Here is a 15,760-nt window from a genome sequence, read left to right on the forward strand (position 1 = left end):
GTCGAACACCATAAAAGGAGTTATTCTTACCGGACAATTGTTTAAAAAAAGTAGTATTTCTTACATGTACATGTACAGGACAACATGGGAGCAGCGTATAGCCACATTCTAATAGTAAGTGCTTAGAGTGGCCAAGCTAAGAGTACTTCAGCTCTTGTGTGCTAAAATAAACGCGCAGCTATCCAGCTTTCTCCCTCTCGGTGAATTCATTATACATTTCATTACGACGCGCGGCATTTCGATGAATATAGCCGCATTCTGCCAGCGTTGAAACGCGACACTGCGCCTATACCAAGGTTGCCGCGGATTCTGCGGATTCGAGGTCGCGCTCAGCGTTCTCATTTGCAGCACTCATGTCGAAGTGCGCGCGCTTGACGTGTGCCGCGATTTTCCTGGCGGCGGCGAGCACGCCCACCGTCCTTTCTACCACGTGGAGCCGTCCAAGTAAACCTCGCCTGAGGCTACTGCTGGACGTGGACACCGGAGTGGACGATGCGATGGCTATAACGCTGGCTACGAGGCTACCCGACGTGCAAGTCGAAGCCGTCACGGTGGTCGCGGGAAACGGCAACCTCTCCACCGGGTACGACAACACGCTGAGGACACTGAATGCCATCGACCGAACGGGCGTGAGTAGTCTACCCATGTGCGGGCGCACGAGGGGACAGGAAGGGGGGTAGGAAGGGGGGGGGTTGCTGCTTTCCCCCTGGTCACCTAGAGGTGCGGGGACGTGAAGTCTACCCCATATACGTTAACTCTGTTAGGGCAAAGCAAGGTTTGAAAGATAATGGTGCCTCAATACTTGTAATGTTACAATACAGGAACTGTTCACGTCCAATCTTTACTTCTGAGAAGTCGGGAATCAAACCCATTGTCAGAAGCCCCTCATCAGTATTTTCTTCTCTTTTTTTCTTGCATCTATGGTGAAGCATGTCTTTTGGACTCGACCCACTGGAAAGAAGCGGGGAGGGGGATTTCGCGATAAAACTTTAACCCCCTCCCCTTATGTAAAACCCCGTTCACGCAAGCTTGCGAGTATATCACGGCAACTAACAACACTCATCGTCGTCGTAAACAATGGCCATCGTTAACGACCGCGAGGTTTAGAGTTAAACACAGCAGCATGTCCATTGAAAATGGTCGGTAAGTGCACATAGTTTCCTAAAATTAACTAGAGGGCGCTCTGGTGCTGCGATCTTTCAGCGACCATGGGAATGATTGGTAGTACACGGATTTGCCAAGTCTTCGTACTTGCGGGTGGCGAATCGCACTTGTTGTGGCTTCATTTATTGCTGTGTTTCGGTTTTGTTTTGAAGGAAAGAACGACCACTTTTGAACTTTGTGATCCGGTTTGAAACGGTAAGCCTAAAAAAATTAAGGTGGTGAAAAGCTACCGCTGAACATTCGCAGATTTTGTTTCGTGACGGGACAGCTCCAAGCCTCACGAACACACACGGAGTCAGAAGTACGAAGATTAGACGAATCCGTGTAGTATACCAATCGTTCCCACGCTCACTGAAGCGCCGTGCGTTGCAGCTCCCATAGGCACACGCGCCAGAATTCCCTTTAGCGGATATATATGAAACTCTACGGGGGAGTGTAGAATGACGGAAAATCTGACCTTGTTTGAAGGAATTCATGAATAGTACCAAAGGCAAGCAAACACAGACAAAAGAAAGTCAGGGTAGCACAAATACACTTTGTTACAGCGTCTGTGAAGCCCCTATACTTCACTCTGTTTTCTATTTAACATTATATAGTTTTGTCATGGTTGACACTCCAACAAGGCACAACCAACAAATTCAATAAATGCCGAACAGCCGTATTGTGTATAAGGTTCCTTGTCGATACGACCGGCGCAGTGTCACACATGTTGCTGTGTTAACGAAATGTTATTGAAACATGAGAGATCGCTATCCGGTGGTTTACCTTCGATGTTGACAATTTCTACGGTGTAAATACACGTCGACATTTGATGGACGCGAATTTATCTACTTGCGAGATATCTAAGCAACGCCTCAAATGAATTAGGAATGGCATATCAATAACACTGTAGTAATGCATGCGCCAGCCAACCGTCGAATAACTTGCGCAAAAAAGAAATGAAATTTTATAACAACTATACTTATCGATTCGCAAGTAGCAATCAGAAATTTTACGCAAGGATGGATTTCACAGCAAGCCCTCAGAATCCTCGTTGATAACCAAGAACTACACAAAGTAGATGAACCCAAATACCTCGTATGGTTCCCGCGCACACAGAGAATGATACATCCAATCCTAACGAGCTGGCTCATGAGTTGTCGCGAGAATTAACCCGCCACGCAACCCGACCACACCGCTACGTGATCATCCCTGGCACCGCCGACATACCACACAAAGACCGATTTACAAGCTACACAGAATACATGCAACACTATACGGAGAAGCAAGGCGCGTCTTTCCCGCCCCTCATCCGAGTCTACACAGGCAAGAAGCATCGGAATACCGACAGCTACAGATGAACTGCTACCCGAACCCTGTGTACCTCCACAGGAGCTATACCCACACTTATACCCGGACAATAAATGTAAGCTATAACAGAAAAGGCATCTTACAAACATATATTATGGGAATGCCCCAACTTATCAACAAGTTCTCCTGAGGTCCTCCAGCTGCAGTGGCGGCTTGTGCTGCTCAGCTCGGAGGTTCACGATCAAAATGAGCTACCAAGCAGGCCAGGGAGGCTGTATAGAGACAAGGTCTCCCGGTATCTTCTTGTGCGGCCTATCCCGGACCACAAAGATGCCGGATACGAGAATAAAATATTATTCATCATCATAACAACTAAACTTCACGTAGACCCCCGCGCATGCATGATTGATAGGTTCACCTATTACATGCGCATGCGCAGATTCTCGTGTCCGTCTTTGCACACCAAGTCTATTTTTAATAACGCATCGTGGGCCCTGCCGTCGAATATTCCCTTCTCACTATTGATTTCAAATGCGCCTGCTCGAGCTTGAACAAGCATTTACTGATGAGCACGACGTGATTCAAGTTTACAACTCTTACCACCTTTCTGCCACACAAAAAAAAAAAAGCGAGAAAGGTAGGTGAAAAATAAAAATAAATGATAGATATGTGAGGTTTAACGTCCCAAAACCACCATATGATTATGAGAGACGCCGTAATGGAGGGCTCCGGAAAATTTCGACCATTTGGGGTTCTTTAACGTGCACCCAAATTTGAGCACACGGGCCTACAACATTTCCACATCCATCAGAAATGCAGCCGCCGCAGCTGGGATTCGATCCCGCGACCTGCGGGTCAGCAGCCGAGTACCTTAGCCACTAGACCACCGCGGTGGGGCAAGGAGTAATTAATGTATGCGCCACAATTGTATTCGCGTATGAATTCGGCGCAAAATACTTGAAAACATAGTGAATTACGGGCTCGTTAATAGGTTTACTATGCTAAGGTTGATGCTTTCTACTCTGATATGTTGAAGCTATGGCAACAAAAAAAATCAAGGACACAGATGTGCGGCGGTTTATATACCTGTATGTGTGCATTTATACATATACTCCACTACAGGCAGCGATTTTACAAGAACAGCTGCGATTTGTTCATACGAGCGTTACCATGAGCGTTTGCCGTTGTCATATGGCAGACAATTATTATTGAGGAGTACGTTTTGTACGCCTTTGTGTTCACCATTTGCGAGTTAAAAATAGGAGTTTTAAAACACGTGATTACTGAAACAACTTCAACTGATTACGTGGTGTTGCGCATTAGTACAGACGCAGCTAACGAAATCGTTGCAAACCAAGCAAAATGAATCCGTGGATACACGGGAACAAAAACTGCGAGGCTAAAATGCTTGCTACGCAAATTAGTCGTTTATCAATCAGCTTGGGTGAATATAGAAACCTTGAGCACAGAAAAATAGAAGGAACGAAAGGAAGAAGGACAAAAAGAAAAAGAAAGAAAGAAAGAAAGAAAGAAAGAAAGAAAGAAAGAAAGAAAGAAAGAAAGAAAGAAAGAAAGAAAGAAAGAAAGAAAGAAAGAAAGAAAGAAAACCCGCAGATGCTCCTGGATTCCAATGACTGTCAAACGGACCTCAGGACATACGTTAGAGTAGTAGCGAAAGTTCTCTCTCTTTTCTTCTCCCTGTTCCCTCTTTCTTTTTCTTTCCTTCTTCCTTTCTTCATTATTTATTAACTTGTTTCTTTCTTTCTTGCCTTAAGCTATGTTCCCGCACATTAAGCTGCCCTTTTTTTTTGGTAATGCCCCGCACGCTACTGGTTCGTTGGAAAGTAAACCAATTAGAGACAAGGTGCGAGGTAAGGGCAAGTGCTGCCACGCATTATAAAAATAAAGCATATTCTTCAAGGCGCAGACAAACTACTCAATGAGTTCGAAGCTTGGAATCTGGGACCTCACTTGCCCTCATAGCTCGCATTGACGTCGCTGACGCATAGTAATGCGACGGTAAATGATAACGACAGTCGCATATAGGAACTATTTGCAGTAGAGCAGTCACGAATAGATTACCTCCAGCATCTTGACACTAGTCGCTTCACTGCAACTCGTTTAACATCGGATAAAGAAAGAACCTAGCGACGCTAAAGACAACTTGCCTTTAGAGGTGGGACTCCCTCGCTGGATTCCGTGCAGACCGGTTGTGCCCTCGCGATCTTCGACGACAGCGCAGCTCTGGCCGACTGGGCTCGTCCTACGCCACCTCCTGACCTCCTGCCGCCGCTCCCCTACGACGACGTCAGCGCAGCTGTGGCCAACTGGATTAGCCCTACGCCATCTCCTGTCACCGACAAGAGCTCTCGCAAGTGGTGCCCCGTCCTCGGACTCCTGTGACCGTGTTTCCATCTTTCCTATCTCTCCTATCTCTCATATGTCATCACTCGCTGTCCCAGCGCATCTCTCTCTCTCTCTTTCTCTCTACCTTTATTCCTATCCTTTTAATCCCTCACCCCCATTCCTTGTGAGCTACTGTTGAGGTGTCACACGCTGATGCAGACAGTTACGGGGCTAACTTTTCTCTTCTTTCCTCTCTTATAACCACAATCTCTCTCTCTCTCTCTCTCTAGAGGTGCACCCGCCAGGGTGGTCTATATAGGGCTTAAGCATCTTGACTGCCGGGACCGGATCCCGGTCGCGACGGTCACATTTTCGATGGAGGCGAAAATGCTAGAGGCCCGTGCACATAGATTGGGGTGCTCGTTAAAGGACCCCGGGTGGTCAAAATTTTTGGAGCCATTCAGTACGACTTCTCGCATAATCATATCTCGATTTTGAGACGTGAAACTTCGTAAATTATTATTATTATTATTATTATTATTAATATTATTATTATTATTATTATTATTATTATTATTATTATTATTATTATTATTATTATTATTATTATTATCATCATTATTATTATTATTATTATTATTATTATTATTATTATTATTATTATTATTATTATTATTATTATTATTATTATTATTATTATTATTATTATTATTATTATTATTATTATTATTATTATCCACAGGTGCCTGTTTACAAGGGAGCTGACAGACCTATTGACGGCCTTTGGGAGGCCGAAAAAACGTACTTCGGGCCCGACCAATTCGGAGGCGTCAGTCAGCGGTACCCGATCTCGAGGAATGCCGCCGCCGATCCCCAGACTCCCGGGTACATAAAGATGATCGAGCTGATAAAGAAGAACAGAGGAGAACAAACGCTACTTTTGACGGCCCCTCTGACAAACTTGGCAATCGCGTTGCTCACGGCACCAGACATCTCAGAGGGAATCCGGCATGTGTACATCCTGGGAGGAACCCTTTACGGTAAGTGACAACAGCGCATGCGCGTGCGCACGCCGGTTTGGAGGGCCGGGGACGGTCACCCCCTTTCCCCTCAATCATATGAGGGGGGGAGGGGACTCGACAAGTATGTCCCATATATTTTACTCAGTTGCACCTGTCCCATCATTGATTGAAGCGCAAAATCATGACCATGAAATTTTTTTACAATAATCGGCAGAAGCCCACTCATATTTCATTGCAAGAGCTGTTTTTTACTTCCCATTTTCACCCCCGGAAAGCCGATAACAGTTGTTGGCGTTTAACATTCCAAAACCATGGTATGAGGGACAAAAGACTGCGTTAAAGTTACAGGGACCAAATAAGTTAGGGAGGACACACGTAATAAAGTAGAGACAACAGTTACGTGTGTCCTCCCAAACTTCTTTTGTTACAGTAACTCGGTTTCTTTTTTAAATCATAAAAAACCAACTAGCCTAACACCACACTTGGCTAACATTATAAAAGACGACACTGTGGGGGGCTTCGTAAATTTTGACAGCCTGGGTTTTTTTAACGTGCCCATAAATCCAAGCACACGGGACTCAAGCATTTTCGCTTCCATTGAAATTCCATCGCTGCGGCCCGGAAACCAGAAAACCAAAGGCAGGCCGCTGTGAGTATCCCGTCATCGCCTCATTTCCACTTTTACGCCCACTGCAAAGCTTCTTTTCTTTCGAACGCAGTCACAACGGCGCGCAGTCAGATTTCGACCTCCCCTGCCTCCTTCGAGCAATGGGGAACCCATTCTCATGTTTACGGACAACGAAACGCTTCCTCGTTATGGCAGCAATTTAGTCACAGCGGATGTTGGCATCAAGTGTACAGCTGCGCACGGGTTTTCGTCCTGCAATTTAGTTTTGTGTGTAAAACATGCGGGCCGGACATCTGCAGACAACACTTTGCCACCTCAGAGTTTCCTGCGCAAATTGCCGTTTTATTTCAACGTCTTTAGCTCTAGCGATATTTTTGCATCTCTTTTCCGTTTCTCGTAGGCAGAGTATGGGAAGTTGGACGCTTAGCGCAAATGCTTTTATGAAATAGGGACTTAACCGTTATTTAGTTGGAGCAAAATTTTAGGCCAGGAACAGTATTCCTCAAGTTAAATCGTATCCAAAGAACACTCCACTGATGAAAATATCGCATAAGACTACATAAACAAGACCGGGCATAGACTAAAATGCCATGCTGTGTATCACATACGTAGACTTTGTTTCTGCGTTCTTGTGTGTATTTTGCGCACAATTTAATCTTGTTTGCTGAACGCATGAACTATGTATGGCTAATGAGAGCCTAAGGAGAGGCTAAGGAGGAGAAGGTGGAGGAAGGACAGTACAGATCAGTACATGGGCTGTGAGGAGAGGAGGGAGGTAAGTGGGAAGTTCGAGACATGCATTCGGTTTAGCGGAGAGAAGGTTCATCATCATCATCATCATCATCATCATCATCATCAGCCTGACTACGTCCACCGCAGGACAAAGGCCTCTCCCATGTTCCGCCAGTTAACCCGGTCTTAAGTAGTGCAGCGATGGAATAGTGGTTAGAGAGAAGGTTCCTTCAGTGTTAAATCATGCCCATGTTCGTATGGATTTGCGTAACTTTGCATTTTGGCGTTGATCTTTCCACTTAGCTTCGTTGTACATTGGCCTTTACAATATTAGGTCGTTTAACCCCATACATGAGCTTCAGAGTTATGGCAGATTGGCTGAAAAAAAGTTAGCTGCTTGCCTCACTTGGCATAAAATTACAATTTATTGACATCAGTGTACTCTTGCGGCCACATTGATTTTATTTTAAGGGATCTTATAATTGGGTATTGCTTCTTTCTGCCTCGTTTGCAGGTAAAGGTAACGTCAATCCAACGGCCGAATTCAACTTCTTCACAGACCCCGAAGCAGCCTTGGTAGTTCTGCAAAGGGCCAAATGTCCTGTCACCCTTATCCCATGGGAGGCAGCCCTTCAGGCTACAGTGCCATGGGTTAGAATGTCTGCTTAGCTTCCATTCTTACTATTCATACTGGTGGAGTGCTCAATAATGTCAACACGTTTTCACATGGACACGGGATGAAATGCGTCCTGTTTTGCAAAACTACACTGTGTACTGCACCTACGGCACTAAGTAGGATTACGTTATTCACAGAAATATTCGATTGATTGAGTGCCGATAAGCATGCGTCAAGTTGCACCTAACTTTCAATATCCCGTATACCAACTATCCAACCAGCAAGTTATATTAACTTAAAAGAGTAGATAACCAGTGAAGAATGTTTATTATGCATAGACTCCACGAAAAATATAAGCTTGCGTTCGATTAGGTCACAATTTTCTTACTTGACATATAGTGGCGTAGCTCGCATGTAAACTTGAACAGTTTAATTGGAGCCTATGGTCACAGATTAAGCGACGATACAGTACCTAATATCATGCGCCGGAAAAGTTCGTGAGCTGATGAACATGTGTGTACAGACATAAAATATGCAGCATATACATGCACAAATGTGACCACACTACCACTGTGCATTGGGACGAGAGCGGTGTAGAAAAAAAACGAAAAAAAGATACAGTTAGTGTGCACAGATTCAACTGAACGTTACAGAGCAGCAGGTGGTCAAAATTGTTCCACAGTACCGGACTACAGCTTACCTCAAAACCAGTTAGTGTTTTACCAATAAAAATTTGCAAATCAACTCTTCTTTGAAGCACCACTTCCTCTGTGAATAAAATTAGTTAGGGTTGATGTTCTCGCTTGTACATCATACGGTATGCTCCAACTGGTTTCGGCCTCTCAGACTCAAGATTAAGACAGTAAAATGTGTTTGAAAGTATAAACAACGTTTTTTTAAATATAAGCAGGCATGTGCACTAACAGCCAATAAAGGAAGGGAGCAAACATAAAGATATAAGACAGGGAAGTTAACCAGAAAGACTTTTGCATGGCTACACTGGGAGATTAGCGAGGGGAATACTAGAAAGGTGAGAAAGAGAGACGAAGGAAGAGAAGAGAAAAAAACAGAGAGATAGAGAGAGGCAGATGAACAGAGAGGCAATGTTGAACAGATCATGATGCCAAGGAACGTATAGCGGAAGTCATTAGCAGTAATTATTGTAATGTGAAAAGAAAAAGACAAAAATGGACGAACAGATTACTTGCCGCTGAAAGAGACCGAAGCAGCGACCTTCGAATAACGCGTCCGATGTTCTAGAAACTGAGCTAAATCGATGGTCATCCCCCAATCCACTTTATGGGGCTTTATGCGCATTTAAACTTGGGAGTGTTAGTCAGCGCTGCTAGTAGCCATGACGGCGAGTGTAAAACAAACTCTTTCCGCATGTGGGCGTCACTTAGCACGCGCTTTTATCACGAGCTGGCAGCTCATCAGTAATCTATCCCATTATTTGTTTATTTATTTATTTATTTTTTTATTTGTCATACTGTTAACCCTCGCTTGAGGGTTGTTACAGAGAGCGTGAAGAATTGAGTTGCACAAAATAAATATTCGAAAAATCGTAAGATGAACTCTGTAACATATAGCATAATTATATGAGAAGCACAGTTACATGCTTTTTTACTCAATATATTTACAACATGATCTCTATGACCAATGAAACATTTCTAAGGAAACACATACATGAACACTGTTAACTATACATTCTCAACAAAATGCCTATCAAGAGCAACCTCAAAATCACTCAAAGTTCCTATTTGCACCATATTGTTCGGTAATTCATTCCACATATTAATTGCATCGGGAAAGAAGGAAAATCGCAAGATATCTGTACGAGCATGTATTGGTTGTATGAATGCAGTGCATGTTGTTCTTGGAAACCTTTTGTAAGAATGCTTCAAATAATCATCCCTGTTTATTTTCAACCCGGCATGCAGACATGAAAAAGAAGTTTCAACCTTTGTCTAAGAGAAAAAAAGCAAGCCCTTACTTTTCTTTTTTTTCCTATTTATATACTCGTAGGGTGTTTGAAGAGATGTGTCTGAAAATACAAAAAAAACTGAAAAATTTGAGCTGGCTGCCTTCACAACTGCTTTTTCTGTAGAGGCATAAACCGTAAGATGTTTAGAAACGTTATTTGAGACTGTAATTAGGAGAGTTCAATTAATAACAATTGTTGGGGTTTAACGTCGATCCTAAGACCACCACATGATTATGAGAGACTAAGCGGAAGAATCACAGTTGCGCTCTTCCATGTTTGGGTTTCAGTTTCGCCACTGAGTATGGCCTGATCTCATTATTCCATCTCTCCTGATCCATTTCTTTTGTACGTATACTCCCTGTAAAGTGGAACACATCAGTGTGCTGTTTCCTCCAAGCATTTGTAGTGCACAGGATATGCACCACCGAATATCTTCTCTCGATGGCATGGCTGTACCTAGTTCATTTTCTGTCCCCTACCCTGCCACTTTCTACAAGGACACTTACTATGGTATCATAAACAGGTCAGGCCAGCTTCATAAATTCCTGTTCCAAATCACTACTTTCATAGTGCAGTCCTACCTAGTCCTTGTACACAGCTTCTACCTTGTCCAGCCACACTACCCCTCTATGCGAAGTAGACGTGTGTACAACTTCCATGTTCTTATACTGTATAAGATATATTGCGAATCGGTTCTGCGGTATCTAATATGGCGAAGGGGTTAAAGCAACCACCAGTTTTCAGCACAAAGCCGAGATATTCATGCGGATTTCTCAGAAAGAAAACTTAGCCAAAATATTATTCCTGGTCCAGGTCCGTCCTGGTACGGAGACGAATTCGGGGCCAGGACAGACCAGGATGAACTTTTCGGCTTTTAGAAGCCTTTTTTATTTAGAAATCCGGTTTACTACGGAGTTTTCGAATAGGGGCCCCAAACCCTTTTTCGTGAACTCTCTTTGGGTAAAGCAGGAACTAAGAGTTTCCGAATGGGGTGTCGGGCGTTTTGGACACTGTCTCTATTCAAGGTTACTCTATAATCTTGGCCAAGAGCCGTCATGGGTGCCGTCACGGGAGCCGTCGCGTTTGCCTGACGCAAAGCTCTCGGGGCAGGCTTTGGGGCTCCCGCTAAATTGGAGATATAGCGTCCCCAACACACAACCCAAACCTTGTTTGGGTCTCGCATACGCGCAGCGGGTTCGACGCTATTTTTCTGGGGACCGAAAACGATTGGAGCCCCTATCGAAAAGCTCCCTGGTATGCCCTCGAGGCTTTGTGCTACAAACAGCTGGTTTCCAATTTTCTTTTCTTTCTGCGCAGGGTATGCACAACCAGACGCCCTTTTCTGCTGAAATGCATGTACCTAACCGTATATGCATGTACCGCATATGCAGTTTGTGCTACAATTTGAAAATTGACAATTTAATGCGTATAGGTATATATTCTTGGAGTGTCTGTATGATATGTTTGTTTTCATGAAGAGTTTTCATGTAGCCCCGCCGCGGTGGTCTAGTGGCTAAGGTACTCGGCTGCTGACCCGCAGGGCGCGGGTTCGAATCCCGGCTGCGGCGGCTGCATTTCCGATGGAGGCGGAAATGTTGTAGGCCCGTGTGCTCAGATTTGGGTGCACGTTAAAGAACCCCAGGTGGTCTAAATTTCCGGAGCCCTCCACTACGGCGTCTCTCATAATCATATGGTGGTTTTGGGACGTTAAACCCCACATATCAATCAAGAGTTTTCATGTATGACGTCCACCTGAAATGCTTTATTTGCAGTGACAATTATGTACATGCATGTTTTGATTTTTCTGGTTGCTCTATTATTTTTATACTCGCATCGCATGCAAACATGTACACGCATGCCGAATGCGCATGGGAGTAGGAGCCTCTGTCAGGCAATACGGCCTTTAGCTCTTACTCCTCTTTTTGTATCAGAAAGAAAATAAACTTCAAACTTCAAACTAACTATATGTTGAATTTCAACATCCTACCCCTTCTCCACTCTCTCTCTCTCTCTCTCTCTCTCTCTCTCTCCAAGGACACTTACTACAGCGTCACAAAGAAGTCGGGACGACTTCAGGAGTTTCTGCGCGACATCACGACCCACACCGTCCGTTGCTGCTTGAGCGGAGGCCAGAGCCCGGGCGGGTTCAACGTGGGAGACTTCCTGGCGGTTCTCGCAGCAGCGGTGCCCGAGAGCGTCTCCAGCACACTGGAGCAGCGCGTTGACGTCGAGAGGAGCGGCGAGTACGCCAGAGGTCAGCTCGTACACGCGTGGGAGCCCAAGATCTTGCCTCAAGTGAAACGTAACGTGACGATTGTCAGAAAATTCGACGTGGACGTTGTCAAAAAATACTTCAAGTACGCCTTCGACTCGAGTGAAGCCTGATAACTTAATAAACAAGAGCCACACCACTTAGTAGTGCGGATTTATTTTCATCCCGAAACTCGTGCACCACCACACGTCTCTCTGAGGTGTATAACATGAAAATGTACTGAATGCACTGAAAACATAATCCTAAACGAATAAAAAATCGGCAGATCCCGCGCACTTTGGGAGTTGATGTTATGCGAATCATGTGGATGCAAGGTGTATGTGGTTTAATTTTTTTTAGGGGCGAAGCTCCACTTAGTCTAACCTTGTCATACGTCACGCGTACCCGAGAGAAAAGAGAGAAGAAAGAAAAGAAAGTAGTGTCTCCCTAACAGAATGATACACGGCGCTGTCTCATAGAAGTACATACAAACTACAGTTGAGTGAGGATATTATAGAAGGCGCTGTGCCGCTACTCTACTCGGCAGTGGCGGTGGCAACGAAGCACAAGGCTTCGAGTTTTCTGAATTTTGCTTTTGCAGGCTGACTGGTGATCACCTGATCAATGCCCAGACAGTATTATCGCCAGATTTCGTGAAGGTAATTTTCTTCCTGGCGCGATTGACGTCACCAAACTGCGCGAGCTGACGGCCAGGAGCAACGAGGGATAAATACTGTTCGCACATATCGGGATCTTCACTTGGCAGCGGCGAAGGCGGCAACAAAGCACAGGGCTTCAAGTTTTCTGCATTTCGCTTTTGCAGGTTGGAAACGCTTACTTATATTACGATTACTGTATTATTAAAAAAGCTGTTGCTACAGCTGCCCTTGAAAGTGCTTTTGACAGAGTCGCTTGCGACAATCATGACCCCTGACATTGTTAAAAAACTGAAGGATGTCCTGAGCGAACTAAAACAAATGCGAAATGCACTTGAAAGAGAATACCGAAAAGAAAATTGATATGTCAAAAGTACCATGGAATTTTAAAGCAAACGTTTTGATAACATCATGCCTGAAGTGAGCGAGATTAAGAAGGAAAATGCTGAAATTCGAAAGGAAAACGCTGTGCTATCTCTCGAATGCCAAGAGCTGAGATGATTTGTGCTAGAAAATCAACAGAAGCTTATCCAGCTGGAACAATATTTTCGTAACAAAAATTTTGAAATCAATGGTGTCTCGGTTTCACGAAACGAGAACTTACCCAGTGTAACCGAGTTGGCACGGCCGCGATAGCGAGCGCAAGCTGTCGCTCCTACGTAAGCATGACGTCACCCGCCTGGCCTACTTAAACTCGTCACTATAGACAATAAAGGGTTGTTCGACCCATGATATCGTCTCGTACACACCCAGCATCTTGAAAAACAGTGACAAAGTGACCAATGAATCAATTTCTGAGACGGACAACGAAGTCTGCTACAGCGTGCTGACTAGGCATGCTGAGCAACAGAACATGATTGTTCAGTTTAACATGAGGTCCAAGCGTTATACTGTGCTTCAGAAAGCTAGAAAAAAAAACGCAATTTTTTATGGCAGACATCGATTTTACACAGCAGACCCCAGTGTTTGTAAATGAGCACTTGTGCCCTTCCATGAAAAAGCTTTTGGGCCTTGAAAAAACGAGAAGGGATGGTGTTTCACTTGGACAGAGGGTGTCAAAATATTTGAAAGGAAGTCTATATTGTCGCCAGCAGTGCACATTAGCAATGCGCATGACCTTGATAAATTAAACTAAGCACTACCCGTTGAATTCGGTAGCTATCATTGTTTGTTCGAACAGCGTTTCTAACAAACAACGCTTGAAGCGTTGTTTCTATCGAACAACGCCTGAAGCGTTGTTCGATAGCGTTTGTTCGAAACGCTGTGGTAGCGTTTGTTCGAAACGCTGTGAAAACGGCGATAGCACAGGCCGGCGCAGCCAGGCCGGAAAAACAAAACACAAATAAACAAACCCAATGCATGGTTCGCGGCATTACCCCCCCCCCCCTCTTGATCAAAATGGGTGCTAATTATTTCGCTGCTTGCGATGCCAGTTCTCTGCGCAGGAAGTATGACAAGAGCTTGTATGTTATTCATGTAAATGTTCAATCAGCAAGGAATAAAGAAGATCATATTCTTGCCCTTTTGGCTACGCTTTGTTTTGAGCCAGATGTATTCATGGTCACAGACGTGGTAGAAAGACAGCAGTGATGTTCCTAAATGTCCTGGCTACACTAGTTTCTTTATGAACCGACTATCGAAAATAGGAGGAGGCGTCACGCTGATGGTTCAAAATGAGATTGACTGTCACCTAGTTGCTCCTTACTCATGTGTGACATGTGATTATGAAATCGTGATCGTCCCTTTCTTGAATTTTGTGTTTTCTGTCTTATTACAACGACCAAGGGCAAATGTGTCTGATTTCTTCTTATTCCTTGATAACTTTCTAGGATCGATTAATGACAGTCAATGCAAGCTCATTTTAGGAAGTCACTTTAATATAGATTTAGGCAAAGTTTCAGCGCAACAAGAATTATGCAGGTCTTTGGAAATGAACGTGTTTCAAATTACTGTAACTCTTCCTACACGTATTCAAAAATACTCATCCACTTTACTTGATGTACTCATTACTAATATAAAAGAAAACCATCTTGTGTCTGGTGCACCAATTAGTGACCGTTTGCCAATATTTTTTGTGACAAGCAATTGTTCTGTTCTTATAATCAGTACGCAACATGATAAAACTGTCAGGGATGTACTCTAGCCACGTATTGTAACGAACTAATTGTGATTGATTGGTGAGATGTTATGTGTGCAAAATGCCCTCGCGCAGCTTACGAAACGTTCATAAACAAATGGAAAGGTACCAACGGTAAGCCATTTTCTTTTAAAACACTTAAACCTTCCCGTAAATGCAACAAACCATGGATTACAGAAGAATGCTCAAAAGAAATACACGCGAAGAATAAGGTTTATAATGTGTTCTTAAACAACAAAAGTGACGAAGCGTTTACACTTTTTAGGGCACAAAGAAACAAAGTGAATAGTCTTTTGTGCTCTGAAAAAAAGGGGCATTTACATGAACCTTTAGACGTAAATACAATGAAAAAGCCAGATCTGGCATGAAAAAGGCTGAACGAAATTCTTGGCCGCAAAGACAATAGAAATAGGGATCTTTCAGATGTACTTTCAAACGTTCAAACCATTTCTGGAGCATCCTTGGCAAACACATTTATTAATTATTTTACCTCTCTCTTAAGTTAGCAGCTAAAGCCCACAGTGGCTACAGTACCTATGTGCCCCATTTAAGGACAGTGCTCTTTTGGCTCCAACAAGTACAAAAGAATTCATAATGGAATAATTGGAAACGCAAACCAACGGGACACAAGAGGAGAGACAAACAAGTGCAGACAAATAGCTTCTAGTCGAAGTACGATGTGTAGCGTATTCCTGCTGCTCCGTGTTCTTGTAGTTTTCTGTTAGCGCAAAGTTCAAGGAACCGTGGGCCTCGTCAAGCCATTTTTTGCCTATTAGCTCGTGGCCCTAAACATCTTTCCGAATCTGATGTTGAAATAAAAATATTTCTGATTCTCATTACTCTCCGATTGGTTGCTGCTCGGGCTGTGCCTTGAGACGGGGAGAACAAGCGCCACTCTCACTCTCTGGACAGCCGCAATAAGTGGCGGATCGTT

The 15,760-nt window shown here is 44.0% G+C and overlaps 1 protein-coding gene across 1 annotated transcript; it reads left to right on the forward strand.

Moving 5' to 3' along the window:
• The first annotated feature begins 353 nt into the window (after positions 1-353).
• On the forward strand, positions 354-12,179 carry LOC119163523 (nucleoside hydrolase). Its single transcript, XM_037415535.2, has 4 exons — positions 354-629; positions 5,543-5,840; positions 7,697-7,833; positions 11,817-12,179. Exons 1-4 carry the CDS (start codon positions 354-356, stop codon positions 12,165-12,167), a joined length of 1,062 nt encoding a protein of 353 aa, XP_037271432.2. The 3' UTR covers positions 12,168-12,179.
• Positions 12,180-15,760: the final 3,581 nt, after the last annotated feature.

This window comes from Rhipicephalus microplus, unplaced genomic scaffold (assembly GCF_043290135.1).
Source record: "Rhipicephalus microplus isolate Deutch F79 unplaced genomic scaffold, USDA_Rmic scaffold_107, whole genome shotgun sequence".
Lineage (NCBI taxonomy): Eukaryota > Metazoa > Arthropoda > Arachnida > Ixodida > Ixodidae > Rhipicephalus > Rhipicephalus microplus.

Bases quoted from the DNA above. Each gene is read 5' to 3' on its own strand.
- LOC119163523 (XM_037415535.2), top strand. From the start codon at position 354: ATGTCGAAGTGCGCGCGCTTGACGTGTGCCGCGATTTTCCTGGCGGCG. The intron at 630-5,542 runs GTGAGTAGTCTA...TATTATCCACAG, and splicing joins ATGCCATCGACCGAACGGGC to GTGCCTGTTTACAAGGGAGC. The intron at 7,834-11,816 runs GTTAGAATGTCT...TCTCTCTCCAAG, and splicing joins TTCAGGCTACAGTGCCATGG to GACACTTACTACAGCGTCAC.